We start from the raw sequence: 13,076 nt of genomic DNA on the forward strand, positions 1-13,076 counted from the left end.
GGCCCTCCTCCCGGGGTGGGCCTGGCCATCTCCTGGCCCTGGGCCTCAGACCAGAGCTCCGAGCCCCCAAAGCCCCGGCCTCTGACCTTCTTGTCAGTCCAACTGGGACTGGAACTCTGCTCAACTATTTTATCTGGTGAGCTTGGCTGTTCGAGGGAGACCTCGACATATCCAGTCTGCACAAAACCAAGTCCCGCACCTTCCACCAAAATGAAACTAGAATTCCACATGAGCCAGTTTTAAGTCAAACTTTAATATTCACTCTGGGGCACCAGGGGGGCACCCCTAATGCCAATCACACTGCAGTGGGAGGATGCACATCAGTGGTTTAAAGGGCGCCTGGTCACACCAGCAAACTGCGGTGGGCAGCCAAGCAGACGCTCCTCTCCGCACACAGGCTCGGGAAGGAGGAGGGGCTGCCCAGGCCACCAGGGGCCGAAGCTGTGGAGCTGGAGTGCCCGCTGGAAATGGTGCCCGGGCTCCAGGGCCAGCGCCGAGCGCAGAGGTGCACTTGGAGAACTTTTTGTGGTGCCTGTGGGCAGCCGTGCCTCCACCCGCCGACACGACCACCGCACCCGCCACAGGTGATTCCTGACCTGAGACATGCCCCAAGCCCGCATGGAAGACAATTCCCAGAGCCACCTGCCCCTGCCCTCCCTTGGCTGCAGCGCCTCGGTGCCAGGCCTGCCCTGAAGCAGGCTGAGTGGTGCAGGCGGCGGGGGAAGGCCGGCAAGCACAGCTTCTCACTCCTGCCCTTGGCTGATGGGCAGAGGCCTCCAGAGCTACACGGTTTGGAACCCCGTCTGGATGTGCTGGAAGATGGGGCTCGGCTCAGCTGTGGCAGGCGCCAGGCTTGCTTCTGGCGCCCCCAGCGCAGAGCCGCCAGCAGAGGCAGGTGTCAGGCGGAAGCATGGTGGGCTGGAAAGGCCTGGCACACCGCAGCCGCACGAGTCCCACCAACACTCGGGACCATCCAAGGACGCATGTCTTCGCAGGGCCGGCCCGCAGGTGTGCAGGGCCAGAGGCACTCTGTGGGAGCGCAGGCACGTCCGGGCTACTTGGGGGCTGTGGGCCACCAGTCCGGCACAGAGGCAGTCAGGGCCACGCGGCCGTTCCCGGTGGTTCTGATGTGGAGAGGGCCCTTGATTTTCTCCGAGTGCAGCAGGGCCAGCCCCACATCCCCCTGGCCTGCCCTGTACTTGCCGGCAGCCTGTCCAGATTCAGTGAGCACCGTGGTGCCAGGGGTGATGCCACCCCCAGGGAGGGGGCCCAAGAGCTGCACGGGGAAGAGGCGCTTTCGGATGACACCCGTGTGGTGGGTGCGGGCGGTCAGCTCCTGGCCGACATAGCAGCCTTTGGTGAAGCTGACACCGTTCATGAAGACCAGGTTGGACTCCAGGGGCAGGGCCACTCCTGGCGGCAGGTCGTGGACCCCCTCAGGAACACCTGTGGGGGTGGAAAGGGAGAAACAAGGTGAGGGCTGACGTGTCCTCCAGAGCTAGGGCTCAGCCAAGGGAGACCAGGCATGGCCCCTCCCCCCTCTGTAGCGCCCCATCCTCCACCTGCACCACTTCCCTGTCCCCTGGCGAGGGGGCTGTCTGGTCCTCAATACTATTTGCTAGAAAAGAGACCTCCTCTCTGACCCCAGCCATGCCCACTCCCCTGGCTCCTCCCGGTGCCTCCCAGCTCTCAACTGGGCCCTGCATTCCAGCCCCTCCCACGCCACCCGTTTAGTCTCCGCTGGTCCCCAGGTGCCCCCACACCTTGCTGGTACCGGTGCCGGTGATAATCGCAGACGTCCCTGAGCCTGCCCCTGGCCACCAGGGCAGGGCTCTTGTCCTGGGTGAGAAGCCGCCAGCCCATGCGGGTAGTGCGGGGGTCACGGGCGAGGATGGCAGAGCCCTGGTGCTCGGGCAGTGGCGCAGCCCCACCCACCTCCTGAGGAGCAGCCGGCAGAACGGCCCAAACGTGCAACTCAGGGCAGGGCTCCACCGTGACCCTCCGCCGAATCTTGTGCAGCACCAGGTGCTTCTGCAGCGCGCCCAGCACCGAGCTGTCACACTCCAGGAGGAAGGTGGGAGCTGGGTCAGTGTGCGCCGGGAGCCTGCGGGGAGGAACAGTGGCACTGCTTGTGGCGGTGATACCTTGTAATTAACTAGTCATTACTAACAGCAAAGGGACAAAGGGGAGGCCAGGCATTGTAGGCATGTTCCCTGCAAAACACTGGGTAACGGACTGGACAAAGGGCAGACAGACGCATGCCCTGTAAAGGTGGGTGACAGGGATGGTTCTCCCTGTCAATCACACCTGGGAGAAGAAGTCATTGGCCAGAATGGGTGTGGCCACTGCAGAGGGGTGGGGGCAGAGATTTGGGACATATAATCCCCTCTCTTGGGGTGTGGGGCTCTTTTGCTCCTGCTTCCTTGTATTTGACCCCATGGCCCACGGCCATGTGGACCCACACCCAATGGGTTAATGGGCTGTAACTAGCCTGATGCTGAACTGGACCAGCTCCAACATGGAAAGGAACTCCGGACACTGCTTTGCTTCTAGTTTTACTGAAACCCCAGCTACACTTCCATGAGTGGACGAAGGGAAATGGGACTTTGGAAACCCAGGGATGTAACTGTACAGAAATAAAGCTTTCTACCACGTCTCATCTTCCTTTGGGGGCATAAGAACCCCACTTCCTGTCTGGCTAGTGTGGTTCAGTGGTTGAGCATTGACCCATGCACCAAGAGGCCACCAGTGCAATTCCCAGTCAGGGCACATGCCCGGGTTGTGGGCTCCGTCCCATGTTGGGGGGTGTGCACGGGGCAGACGATTGATGTTTCTCTTTCATTGATGTTTCTACCTCTCTCTCCCTCTAAAATCAATTTTAAAAATTTAAAAAAGAACCCCACTTCCACCAATAACAGTGCAGGGGTGGGTCCACAGGGCGTCACAACGTGAGGACCAGCACTCAGAACCCGGCCACAGCCCCCCAACCCTCTGGTCCCACTGTGCTGTGCAGTGCACACAGGAGACCCCACAGCCACCGCAGGATCCCTCCACACCCCTCCCACCCAGGCCACGGGCACAGCCATGCACATGCCAACGGCCAGCAGATTGTGTCTGACACTCAAGGTGAGGCAGAAAGGAGCTGACGCCCACCCTAAGGACAGATCTGCCTCCTCCAGCCCCAGAAGCCACCGATAAGCCAGGGTCCTAGGGCTGGGTTGGGGTAGGGGGCCCTCTGGAGCGCTGAGGCCACACCTAACCACACCACCTCCCACTTTCCCAAGGCGAGCCCGAGAACCATCTAACCCACACCCCAGGCAGCCCACAGCCCACAAATGACCCCAGGTTTCTGATGTGCTGACCAGATGGATGGCGGCTCCTTCAGACAGATAAGCACAGAGGAGAGGCTAGTGCAGGCTAGACGTGTGGGGCTGGGGGACAGCAGGGCTAGGCGGAGCCATCCAGGCCCAACTGGGGTCCGGGTTGCAGACGTGGATTGAGCAAAGTCCCAGAATGGTGGCAGCTGAGACGGGAGCAGGGAAAAGAGTGCAAGGCCATCATCTGGTGCCCGACCCTCCCCCGGAGCCTATCAACTGGCTGCCAGATCTCAGTGGACTCACCCTATGCACACACCTTGTGGTGTCCATACACCTGTCTCACATAACCAGTTGCCACAGGACCACTAGGAACAGAGTAACAGGGAGAGGAGGGTGGGGAGGACCTGGCACAGCAAGTCAGGCTGACCCCTCACCTTCCAAATGTCCTCACAGAACGTCAAAAATGAGGTCAGCTGAGCAGCCAGAAGAAACAGCTAGAAGAGCTCAGAGAAGCTGACACAAATAAGAACAGGAAAAGAAGTTCAGTGTCACTCCTCAGACACAAACACAAATCAAAACCAGCAGGGACAGGCCCTGGCCGGGTGGCTCAGTTAATTAGAGCATCTCTGGATACACCAAGGTTGTGGGTTTGATCCCTGGTCAGGGCACATATAAGAATCAGCCAATTAATGTATAATAAGTGAAACAAATCTCCTCTCTTCTCTCTCCTTTCTTCTCTCTCCCTCTCTCTCAAACAAACAAACAAACAAACAAACAAACCCACTAAATCCAGCAGGTTCAGCACTAGGCAGTCAGGGGGGCTAAAATAAAAACAGTGCCACCCCATGCTGGCGATGATGTGGGAAGCTGACCACAGAGTGTTGCTGGTGGGAATGTAAGTACAGCAGCTCCAGAAAAGGGTTTATAGGTCCTTATAAAACTAAACATCAACTACCACCTGAGCACTACCATCAGCTACCACTGCACTCCTGGGCACTTACCTGAGAAATGGAAACTTGTGTCCACATAAGAACCTATACACGAATGTTAGCAGTTTTATCCATAACTAGAGGCCCAGTGCACGAAATGCGTGCAGGGGTGGGTTGTCCCTCAGCCCAGCCTGCACCCTCTCCAATCTGGGACCCCTCAAGGGATGTCCGACTGCCCGTTTAGGCCACCGGGATCGGGCCTAAACAGGCAGTCGGACATCCCTCTCACAATCCAGGACTGCTGGATCCCAACTGCTCGCCTGCCTGCCTGCCTTATTGCCCCTAACCGCTTCTGCCTGCCGGCCTGATCACCACCTAACCACACCCCTGACAGCCTGATTGATGCCTAACTGCTCCCCTGCCGGCCTGATTGACCTTAACTGTCCTCCCCTGCAGGCCTGGTCACCCACAACTGCCCTCCCTTGCCAGCCTGGTCGCCCCTAACTGCCCTCCCCTGCTGGCCTGGGTCCCCCGCAACTGTATTCCCCTGCAGGCCTGGTCACCCCAACTGCCTCTGCTGGCCTGATTGCTCACAACTGCCCTCCCCTGCCAGCCATCTTGTGGCGACCATCTTGTGTCCACATGGAGGTGGCCATCTTGTGTGTTGGAGTGATGGTCAATTTGAATATTACCTCTTTATATTATATAAGATAGCCAAAAAGTGACACCAAACTGCCTTTCTGTGGTTCATCCCCTCAATGGAATACTTCTCAGCAAAGAAACAGGATGGACCACTGATCCCAGCTAGACAGAGATAAAGGACATTATGGGCAGTGACCATTTGTACAACATTCCTAAATGTTGTACATTCCTAAATGTTGTACATTCCTAAAATGCCATAATCACAGAGATGGAGGGAGAACGGGGAAGGGTCTATACGGCTGAGGGGATGGCAAGAAGAAGGGAGCCTAGTGGTGACAGAGTAGCTCCATCTTGTTCAAGGTCACATGATACCGAAGCATGGTCACAAAACACACCTACTAGCATGGTCAACATCCAGAACACTGATAACATCAAACATGGGTGAGAATACAGGGCAACAAGAGCTGGTAGAATGCAAAATGCTGCATCCACTTTGAAAGGTTTCTTACAAAACTAAACATACTCTTACAAGCAATTGCACTCCTTGGTATTAACTCAAAGGAGTTGAAAACATGTCAACACAAAAACCTGCACACAGATGTTTACAACAGTTTTATTCATAACTAGAGGCCCAGTGCATGAAATTTGTGCACTGGTAGGGTCCCTAGTGGCTGCCGGCTGGGCCTCTCTCCCTTCCCCTGGCCGGCTCCATCCCCTGGTTGAACTCCCAGACAAACTCTCAGTCGAGGGGAAAATTTGCATACTATGCTTTTATTATATAGGACTAGAGGCCCAGTGCACAAAATTCATGCACAGGTAGGGTGCCTAGGCCTGGCTGGCGATCAGGATGGATCAGGTTCCCCGCCTCCCTGCCTCCTCCTTTTCTAGCTCCCTCAGCACCCCACCGCCGCAGCCTGCTGCTGCTGGTCACCTGCCATCTTCCACGCCGCCCCCAGGTGGTCAGTGTACATCATAGTGAGTGATCAAACACCTGTTCTCCTGGTCAAACTCCAGAGGGGACCCTTTACATATTAGCCTTTTATATATATAGATTGCCAAAACTTTGGAGCAACCAAGATGTCCTTTAGTAGGTGAACAAATAAATAAACTGTGCTACAACCGATATTATTCGGCACTACAAAGAAATCAGCTATCACAAGCCATCAAAAGATATGGAGAAGCCCTAGCTGGTTTGGCTCAGCATTGGCCTGTGGACTGAAGGGTCCCAGGTTCAATTCTGGTCAGGGGCACATGCCCAGGTTGTGGGCTCGATCCCCAGTAGGGGGCATACAGGAGGCAGCCAATCCATGATTCCCTCTCATCATTGATGTTTCTATCTCTTCCTCTCTGAAATCAATAAAAATATATTTTTAAAAAAAGACTTGGAGGAAACTTAAATATGTATTACTAAATGAAAGGAGCCAATCAGAGGAGGCTACATACTGCACAGCCCAACTCTCTGACATTCTGGAAAAGGCAAAAACGAGGAGGCAGTGAAAAGATCAGTGGTTGCCAGGGGTTGGTGGAGGGGAGGGATGAACTGGTGGAGCACAGGCGATTTCCAGGCAGTGGAGCTACTCTATGACACTGCAATGCTGGATACATGCCCTTACCCATTTGTCCAAACCCACAGAATGCACACCACCAAGGCTGAGCCTACTAATGGGAACATGGACTCTGGTCCATGCGGGTTCATCAGATGGAACAAATGCACCTCTCTGGTGGGAGATGCTGACCGTGGGAATCTCCCCTACTATGTGTGGATGGGAAATCTCTGTACCTTCCCCTCAATTTTGTTAAAATTGCTCTAAAAGCGTGAAAGTGAATAAAGAAACACCTCATTAAAATCACGGTCAGGAAGCCCTTAAGCATAAGTGCTCATGAATTCCACTCACTGCCTTTTGCAGACTCCAACAGAAAGAAGGAAGATTTTTCTTTTTGCTTAGCAACAGAATCACCACACTCAGCTAATGAGAAGCTACCACCAGCCTGAACTCTTGCTCTCCTCCAATAAACTCCTGCCAACTCCCTCCTTTCCTCTGCTGGCATGGCTCAGTGGTTAAGCGTCAACCTATGAACCAGGAGGTCAGGGTTCGATTCCTGGTCAGGGCACATGCCCAGGTTGCGGGCTCAACCCCAGTGTGGGGTGTGCAGGAGGCAGCCAACCAATGATTCTCTCTCATCACTGATGTTTCTATTTCTCCCTCTCCCTTCCTCTCTGAAATCAATAAAAAATATTTAATAAAAAAATAAAAGTAGCTCCTCTCTCTAGACTTGCATATGGTTTCACCATGGTTTGCATGTCCCCAGCTGCAATTCCTCAGCTATTCCAAAATAAACTCATTATGCTGGTTAAATAACAGACTATTTTATTATTAAGGTTGACATAAGTAAAATCTACTTTATAAACAAAAAGCTACACCTGACAGAAGTTGCTGCATCCAAGACACAACAGGGTGCTCTGAGAAATGACTCAAGGATGGGAAATTAGAAGCGTGAGAGTTAAAATGAAAAATTCCAGAGAGAGAGAGAGAGAGAGAGAGAGAGAGAGAGGAGAGAGAGAGAGAGAGGATGCAGAGAAAATAGCAGGTAGGGAGCTAACACAGAGAAAGCAGGAGGGCACGTGGGCCTCCAAGGAGGTGGTCAGACCCAGTGTTGCCTCTTCCCAAAAAGATCAGACAAAGGTAAATGGCCAACAGCAACCAGGTGGGAAGAAGCACACGAATTAAGCCCATGGACTAACCAGAGGGGATAGGCCAGAAAAGAGGTATCAGGCAGGCAGGAGAGTGGACTCTGGCCCCAAAGCCTCACATCACAGAAGAGAACTTGAAGATGAATCTGGACATCACCCACCAACCCCCAGTTCCAGGAGCACCCATTCAAGGAAGGGGGCATGTCCGCACCCCTTCCCTCCACTGCTGAGGGGAAGCAACGCCACTACCTCTCTGACGTCTTTGATGGAATGAAGACCCATTCTAAACTAGGTCGGGAAGTATAAGCACAGCGGCCCCCAATTCCCTAGCACACCGAACAGTGAGCGATATCCCATTCTCAGGAATTAGAGATATCCCATTTTCTCCAGGTAAAATCAGGGCACAAGCAACATCCGGAAAGAGATGCCAAATCTGCTATCACAAATTTGCTATCTGGGACAGGACCTCCCAGCCCAGGGGTCCTCAAACTTTTTAAACAGGGGGCCAGTTCACTGTCCCTCAGACCGTTGGAGGGCCGGACTATAGTTTAAAAAAAACGATGAACAAATTCGTATGCACACTGCACATATATTATTTTGAAGTGAAAAAACAAAACGGCAAAAACACCCACATGTGGCCTGCGGGCCGTAGTTTGAGGACGCCTGAGCTAGGCACTGACCTTCCAGACTACAGGGAAAGTATGAAGAAAGAAAAATCAAGACATGCTTTACACCATCGAGCAACTTATCCTATATAATAAAAGGCTAATATGCAAATTGTCCCCTCAGGAGTTCGAATGACCAGGAGTTCGACCACTTGCTATGACGTGTGCTGACCACCAGGGGGCGGTGTGAAATGAAGAAAGGCCCTGGCTGGCAGCTGGCAGCCGGGGTAAGGAAGGCCCCGATTGGCCCTGATAGCTGGCCAGGCCGAGGGGGACACACCCAGGCACGAATTTTGTGCACCAGGCCTCTAGCAAGAATATAAACTCGTAAAAAGAACACAAAGGCAAAAAGATGTAAAGACAGACGGCAGATACAGCAAGGAAATTTGAGAATCAAAACATCATTATAGCCCAAGCCAGTTTGGCTCAGTGAATAAAGCATTGGCCTTCGGACTAAACGGTCCCTTGTTCCATTCCAGTCATGGGCACATGCCTGTGTTTTGAGTTCAATCCCCAGTACGGGGCATGCAGGTGGCAGCCAATCAGAGATTCTCTCTCATCACTGATGTTTCTTTCTCTCTCTCTCTCTCTCTCCCTTCCTCTCTGAAATCAATAAAACAAACAAAAAACACATCGTTACAATGCTGATAAATTAAAGAGTAATGACTGAAATAGATGCTACTGAAAATTACTGATAGAGGGCTCAAGATAATAAAAAAAAACCTTGCAAGTTCTAACAAGCAAATTAAAGCAATTAGAGGAAAGTAGTAAGATATGTGAGACAAAGACGATGGCATCTCTGCAATGGAACACAGCAGGGGTGGCAAATGTTTTCTGTAGAGGGCCAGATAACAGACAATTTGGGTTTGGGCCACAAGGTGTCTATCACAAATCTATTGGATCCAGGGCATAGTAGCCCCAGACAGTATGCAAACAAATGGGCATGGCAGCATCCACTGATACAGGAAAGCAGGCGGTGATTGCCTGAAGGACATACCTTAGTGACCCATTACACTGCCACAGCACCCACCAAGCTTCTGGCAACACCACAGGAAAGAAGACCCAAAATAATCACCAAATGAAGAGCCTCTACAACAAGCATGTCAAACTCAAAAGCTAACACGGGCCAAATTACAAGGTTTATGTTTATGTAAAACAAAAGCTTCAATTTTCATAGAAACGTAGGTTTATTTTGATAGAGACATGCTGAATAAAAAGGGCTGAAATAAATGAATAATCGTTAACATAAAATAGAACATTTTAATAAAAATATTTTTCTTGAACATTAACTTACCAGACACTGAATAACTGCACAAATTAATAAGCGTAACAAAATAAACCTATTTTTCTTGTTCTCGGAAAGCGAAACCAAACAAGTCAGTCCAAGACTAACTAAATATTTGCTGCTAGTATTAATAGAGAGAAATGTTGCGCCTGCGTGTAAGGTGCATAAGGGAAATGAATGCAACACGATTACAGTAATCAGTCATCAGCGAATGTGTAGTTCATTATTAGTAACTAGGGGCCTGGTGCACGAAATTCGTGCACTGGGTGGGCGTCCCTCAACCCAGCCTGCCCCCTCTCACAGATTGGGAGCCCTCAGGGGATGTCCTACTGACGGCTTAGGCCGAAGTCTGGCCTCCCTCTGTGGGAAGCAACATAGCTGATCAGGGGAAGGCGCCAGCCCCATCACCTCGCTGCTGCAGCCACTGCCAGTCACCACAGCCGCCAAGATATTTTCATCAACAAGGACTCCAGTCCCTTCACCATGAAAAAATGACAACTTTCTTTAGACATTTTCAAGATGTGTCTTTCATAGGATATGACATTTCTTTATTTTCTTTTTTTATCCTCACCTGAGGATATGTTTCCATTGATTTTTTTCCCTGCCCCTCTGATCGCAGGCTCGGCCCCTGCCCAAGCCTAAAGCCTCAGCCGGAGCTTTAGGCTGGGGCATGGGACCCCCGCCCCTCCCATGGCAGGCTCGAGTGACCTGGGTGCAGAGGATGTTCCCAGGACCCAGGTACGTATGCAAATTAATCATCTTTGTTGGGTTAATTTGCATACTCACACAGATTGGCTGTGGGCGTAGTGGAGGTAAGGTCAATTTACATGTTTGTCTATTATTAGGTAAAATTATGTACAACAGGATATTGTAAAAATTAAGCCATGACATTTTTATTAAAATGTCTCTTACGGCCCTAACCGGTTTGGCTCAGTGGATAGAGCGTCGGCCTGTGGACTGAAGGGTCCCAGGTTCGATTCCGGTCAAGGGCATGTACCTTGGTTGCAGGCACATCTCCAGTAGAGTGTGTCCAGGAGGCAGCTGATCGATGTTTCTCTCCCATCGATGTTTCTAACTCTATATCCCTCTCCCCTCCTCTCTGTAAAAAATCAATAAAATATATTAAAAATAAATAAACAAATAAAATAAAATGTCTCTTATGTACCATTATATTGGCTGGGCCGCAAAAATATTCGTTGCGGGCCCCGAGTTGGACATGTTTGCTCTACAAGCTTTCAGGGCCCCAAAACCAGGCATTCAGCTTCAAAACAGAAATACCAGCTCAGGAAGACAGGCTATGGTTTCACAATTCTCAGTGACAGTTTTGCACCTGGAGTTTTAGTCCGGTCAAACCATCAGCTAAGACCACGTGCAGAGCTATAATGAGTCCAAGTCCACCTGCAGTATCCACCTCTCAACAAGCGGCTACAGAATGAGCTCCCCTGCGAGTCAAACCAGAAAGAGGCAGCCGCGTCCACACCGGCGGGGACACGGGAGCTCCCAGGCTGCGAGGCCCAGGCCCAGCATGATTCCCGACACTGGAATTGCGCTAGTGGGCGGTCCCCAGGACCTTCACGTAGGTCATGGTAATGTCGCCGGATTGATGTAAAACACCAAACACCGATATCACTGGATATAGGGAGATTTGGGAGGGAAATATCACTGGATATGGGGAGATCTGGGAGGGAAATATCACTGGATATAGGGAGATCTGGGAGGGAAATATCACTGGATATGGGGAGATTTGGGAGGGAAATATCACTGGATATGGGGAGATCTGGGAGGGAAATATCACTGGATATGGGGAGATTTGGGAGGGAAATATCACTGGATATGGGGAGATTTGGGAGGGAAATATCACTGGATATGGGGAGATTTGGGAGGGAAATATCACTGGATATGGGGAGATTTGGGAGGGAAATATCACTGGATATGGGGAGATTTGGGAGGGAAATATCACTGGATATGGGGAGATTTGGGAGGGAAATATCACTGGATATGGGGAGATTTGGGAGGGAAATATCACTGGATATGGGGAGATTTGGGAGGGAAATATCACTGGATATGGGGAGATTTGGGAGGGAAATATCACTGGCTATGGGGAGATTTGGGAGGGAAATATCACTGGCTATAGGGAGATTTGGGAGGGAAATATCACTGGCTATAGGGAGATTTGGGAGGGAAATATCACTGGATATAGGGAGATTTGGGAGGGAAATATCACTGGATATAGGGAGATTTGGGAGGGAAATATCACTGGATATGGGGAGATTTGGGAGGGAAATATCACTGGCTATAGGGAGATTTGGGAGGGAAATATCACTGGATATGGGGAGATTGGGGAGGGAAATATCACTGGATATGGGGAGATTTGGGAGGGAAATATCACTGGCTATAGGGAGATTTGGGAGGGAAATATCACTGGATATAGGGAGATTTGGGAGGGAAATATCACTGGATATAGGGAGATTTGGGAGGGAAATATCACTGGATATAGGGAGATTTGGGAGGGAAATGCGGAGGGCACCGCAGAAGTCGGAAAGTCGTGGCACAAGCCGGTCACGCAGAAGCCACTCCCTGCAGTCGTGGCTCCCTTTTCCGGGCAATGAAGACAGGGCGACCGGGGCAAGACTGAACCGAAGGGAAGGGCAGGTGCAGGGGCGCCCAGCAACCACCACCACCACAGCGCCTCGGTGCCCCGCCCCTCGGTACCCCTCCCGCCCACCTACGGAAGCCTTGCCGGAAGCCCTCCCCCAGGCTACCGCCCATCTTCCGGTGCCCTTCCCATAAATGCCCCTCCTCCCAGCTCCCCACCACTCGCTTGGGTGGTCCTCTTCCCTCTGACTCCCCACTTTCCCCCTAGGTGCGCCTCCCCTGACTCCCCTTCTCCCCACCATCCGCACTCACCCATAGAGAATGACGTCATACAGCGTGCGTCCCTGGACGTTGAGAAAGTGGGCGTAGCCCGCACGCGCGGGGGGCGAGGCCGCACCGTCCGCAGGTACCGGAAGCGGCAGGTCATTGGTCAGCAGCCCCAGAAGGAAAGGGGCCGAGTCCGGCCCGCGCACGCGCACCAGGGCGCGTTGGGCCAGCGGGAAGCAGGCCCAGGCCGCGCCGTCGGCGGGGTCGCTGCCGTGGCCGCCCGAGCCAGAGGCCAGGCGGTGCCTTGAGATCGCGCGCAGCCGCCAGCGCCAGGCAGGTCCGCCACACCCTGGAGCCGCGCCCCGGAACAGCGCCGCGGCCGCCATCTTGGGCACGAGCGCGGCGGCGGGAAGGAGCGCCCCGGCCACGGGTGGGTTCCACAGCGGCCCCTGGCGGCGGGCGGGACAAGTGCGGGGACGTGGAAGGGGCGGGGCCTCGGGCTGGTCGTCAGCCCCGCGCCCCGCCCTGCCCGCCGGGGTTGGATCCCGTTCCAGGCTCGGAGCGCCTGCCCTGGCCCGCCGTGGATTTTCTGAGCAGTTTTCTGTTCTCTTACTGCCGCCTCAGCGCTTTTCAGGTGCACAGTTCAGGAGCGTTAAGCGCATCCCCAGTGTCGTGCAGCCATCC

At 52.9% G+C, this 13,076-nt stretch overlaps 1 protein-coding gene across 2 annotated transcripts; it reads right to left on the reverse strand.

The window, feature by feature from the left end:
- Nucleotides 1–234: 234 nt before the first annotated feature.
- On the reverse strand, nucleotides 235–12,840 carry IBA57 (iron-sulfur cluster assembly factor IBA57). 2 transcript variants are annotated; one of them, XM_008151534.3, is made up of 3 exons: nucleotides 12,438–12,840; nucleotides 1,764–2,104; nucleotides 235–1,446 (listed from the first exon to the last, which is right to left on the reverse strand). In XM_008151534.3, the coding sequence occupies exons 1-3, from the start codon at nucleotides 12,776–12,778 to the stop codon at nucleotides 1,055–1,057; spliced, it is 1,074 nt and encodes a 357-aa protein (XP_008149756.2). In that variant the 5' UTR covers nucleotides 12,779–12,840; the 3' UTR covers nucleotides 235–1,054. The 2 variants fall into 2 exon arrangements, with proteins under 2 accessions (XP_008149756.2, XP_028016275.2); XM_028160474.2 differs by lacking the exon at nucleotides 12,438–12,840 and adding an exon at nucleotides 3,363–3,523.
- Between the last annotated feature and the right edge of the window lie 236 nt (nucleotides 12,841–13,076).

Source organism: Eptesicus fuscus, chromosome 6 (genome assembly GCF_027574615.1).
Source record: "Eptesicus fuscus isolate TK198812 chromosome 6, DD_ASM_mEF_20220401, whole genome shotgun sequence".
In the NCBI taxonomy this organism is placed as follows: domain Eukaryota; kingdom Metazoa; phylum Chordata; class Mammalia; order Chiroptera; family Vespertilionidae; genus Eptesicus; species Eptesicus fuscus.

Excerpts from the sequence above, each read along its gene's own strand:
- IBA57 (XM_008151534.3), bottom strand. The coding sequence starts at position 12,778 with ATGGCGGCCGCGGCGCTGTTCCGGGGCGCGGCTCCAGGGTGTGGCGGA. Across the intron at positions 2,105-12,437 it reads TATGACGTCATTCTCTATGG|GCTCCCGGCGCACACTGACC; the intron begins GTGAGTGCGGAT and ends TCCTCCCCGCAG. Across the intron at positions 1,447-1,763 it reads CCGGCACCGGTACCAGCAAG|GTGTTCCTGAGGGGGTCCAC; the intron begins GTGTGGGGGCAC and ends CCACCCCCACAG.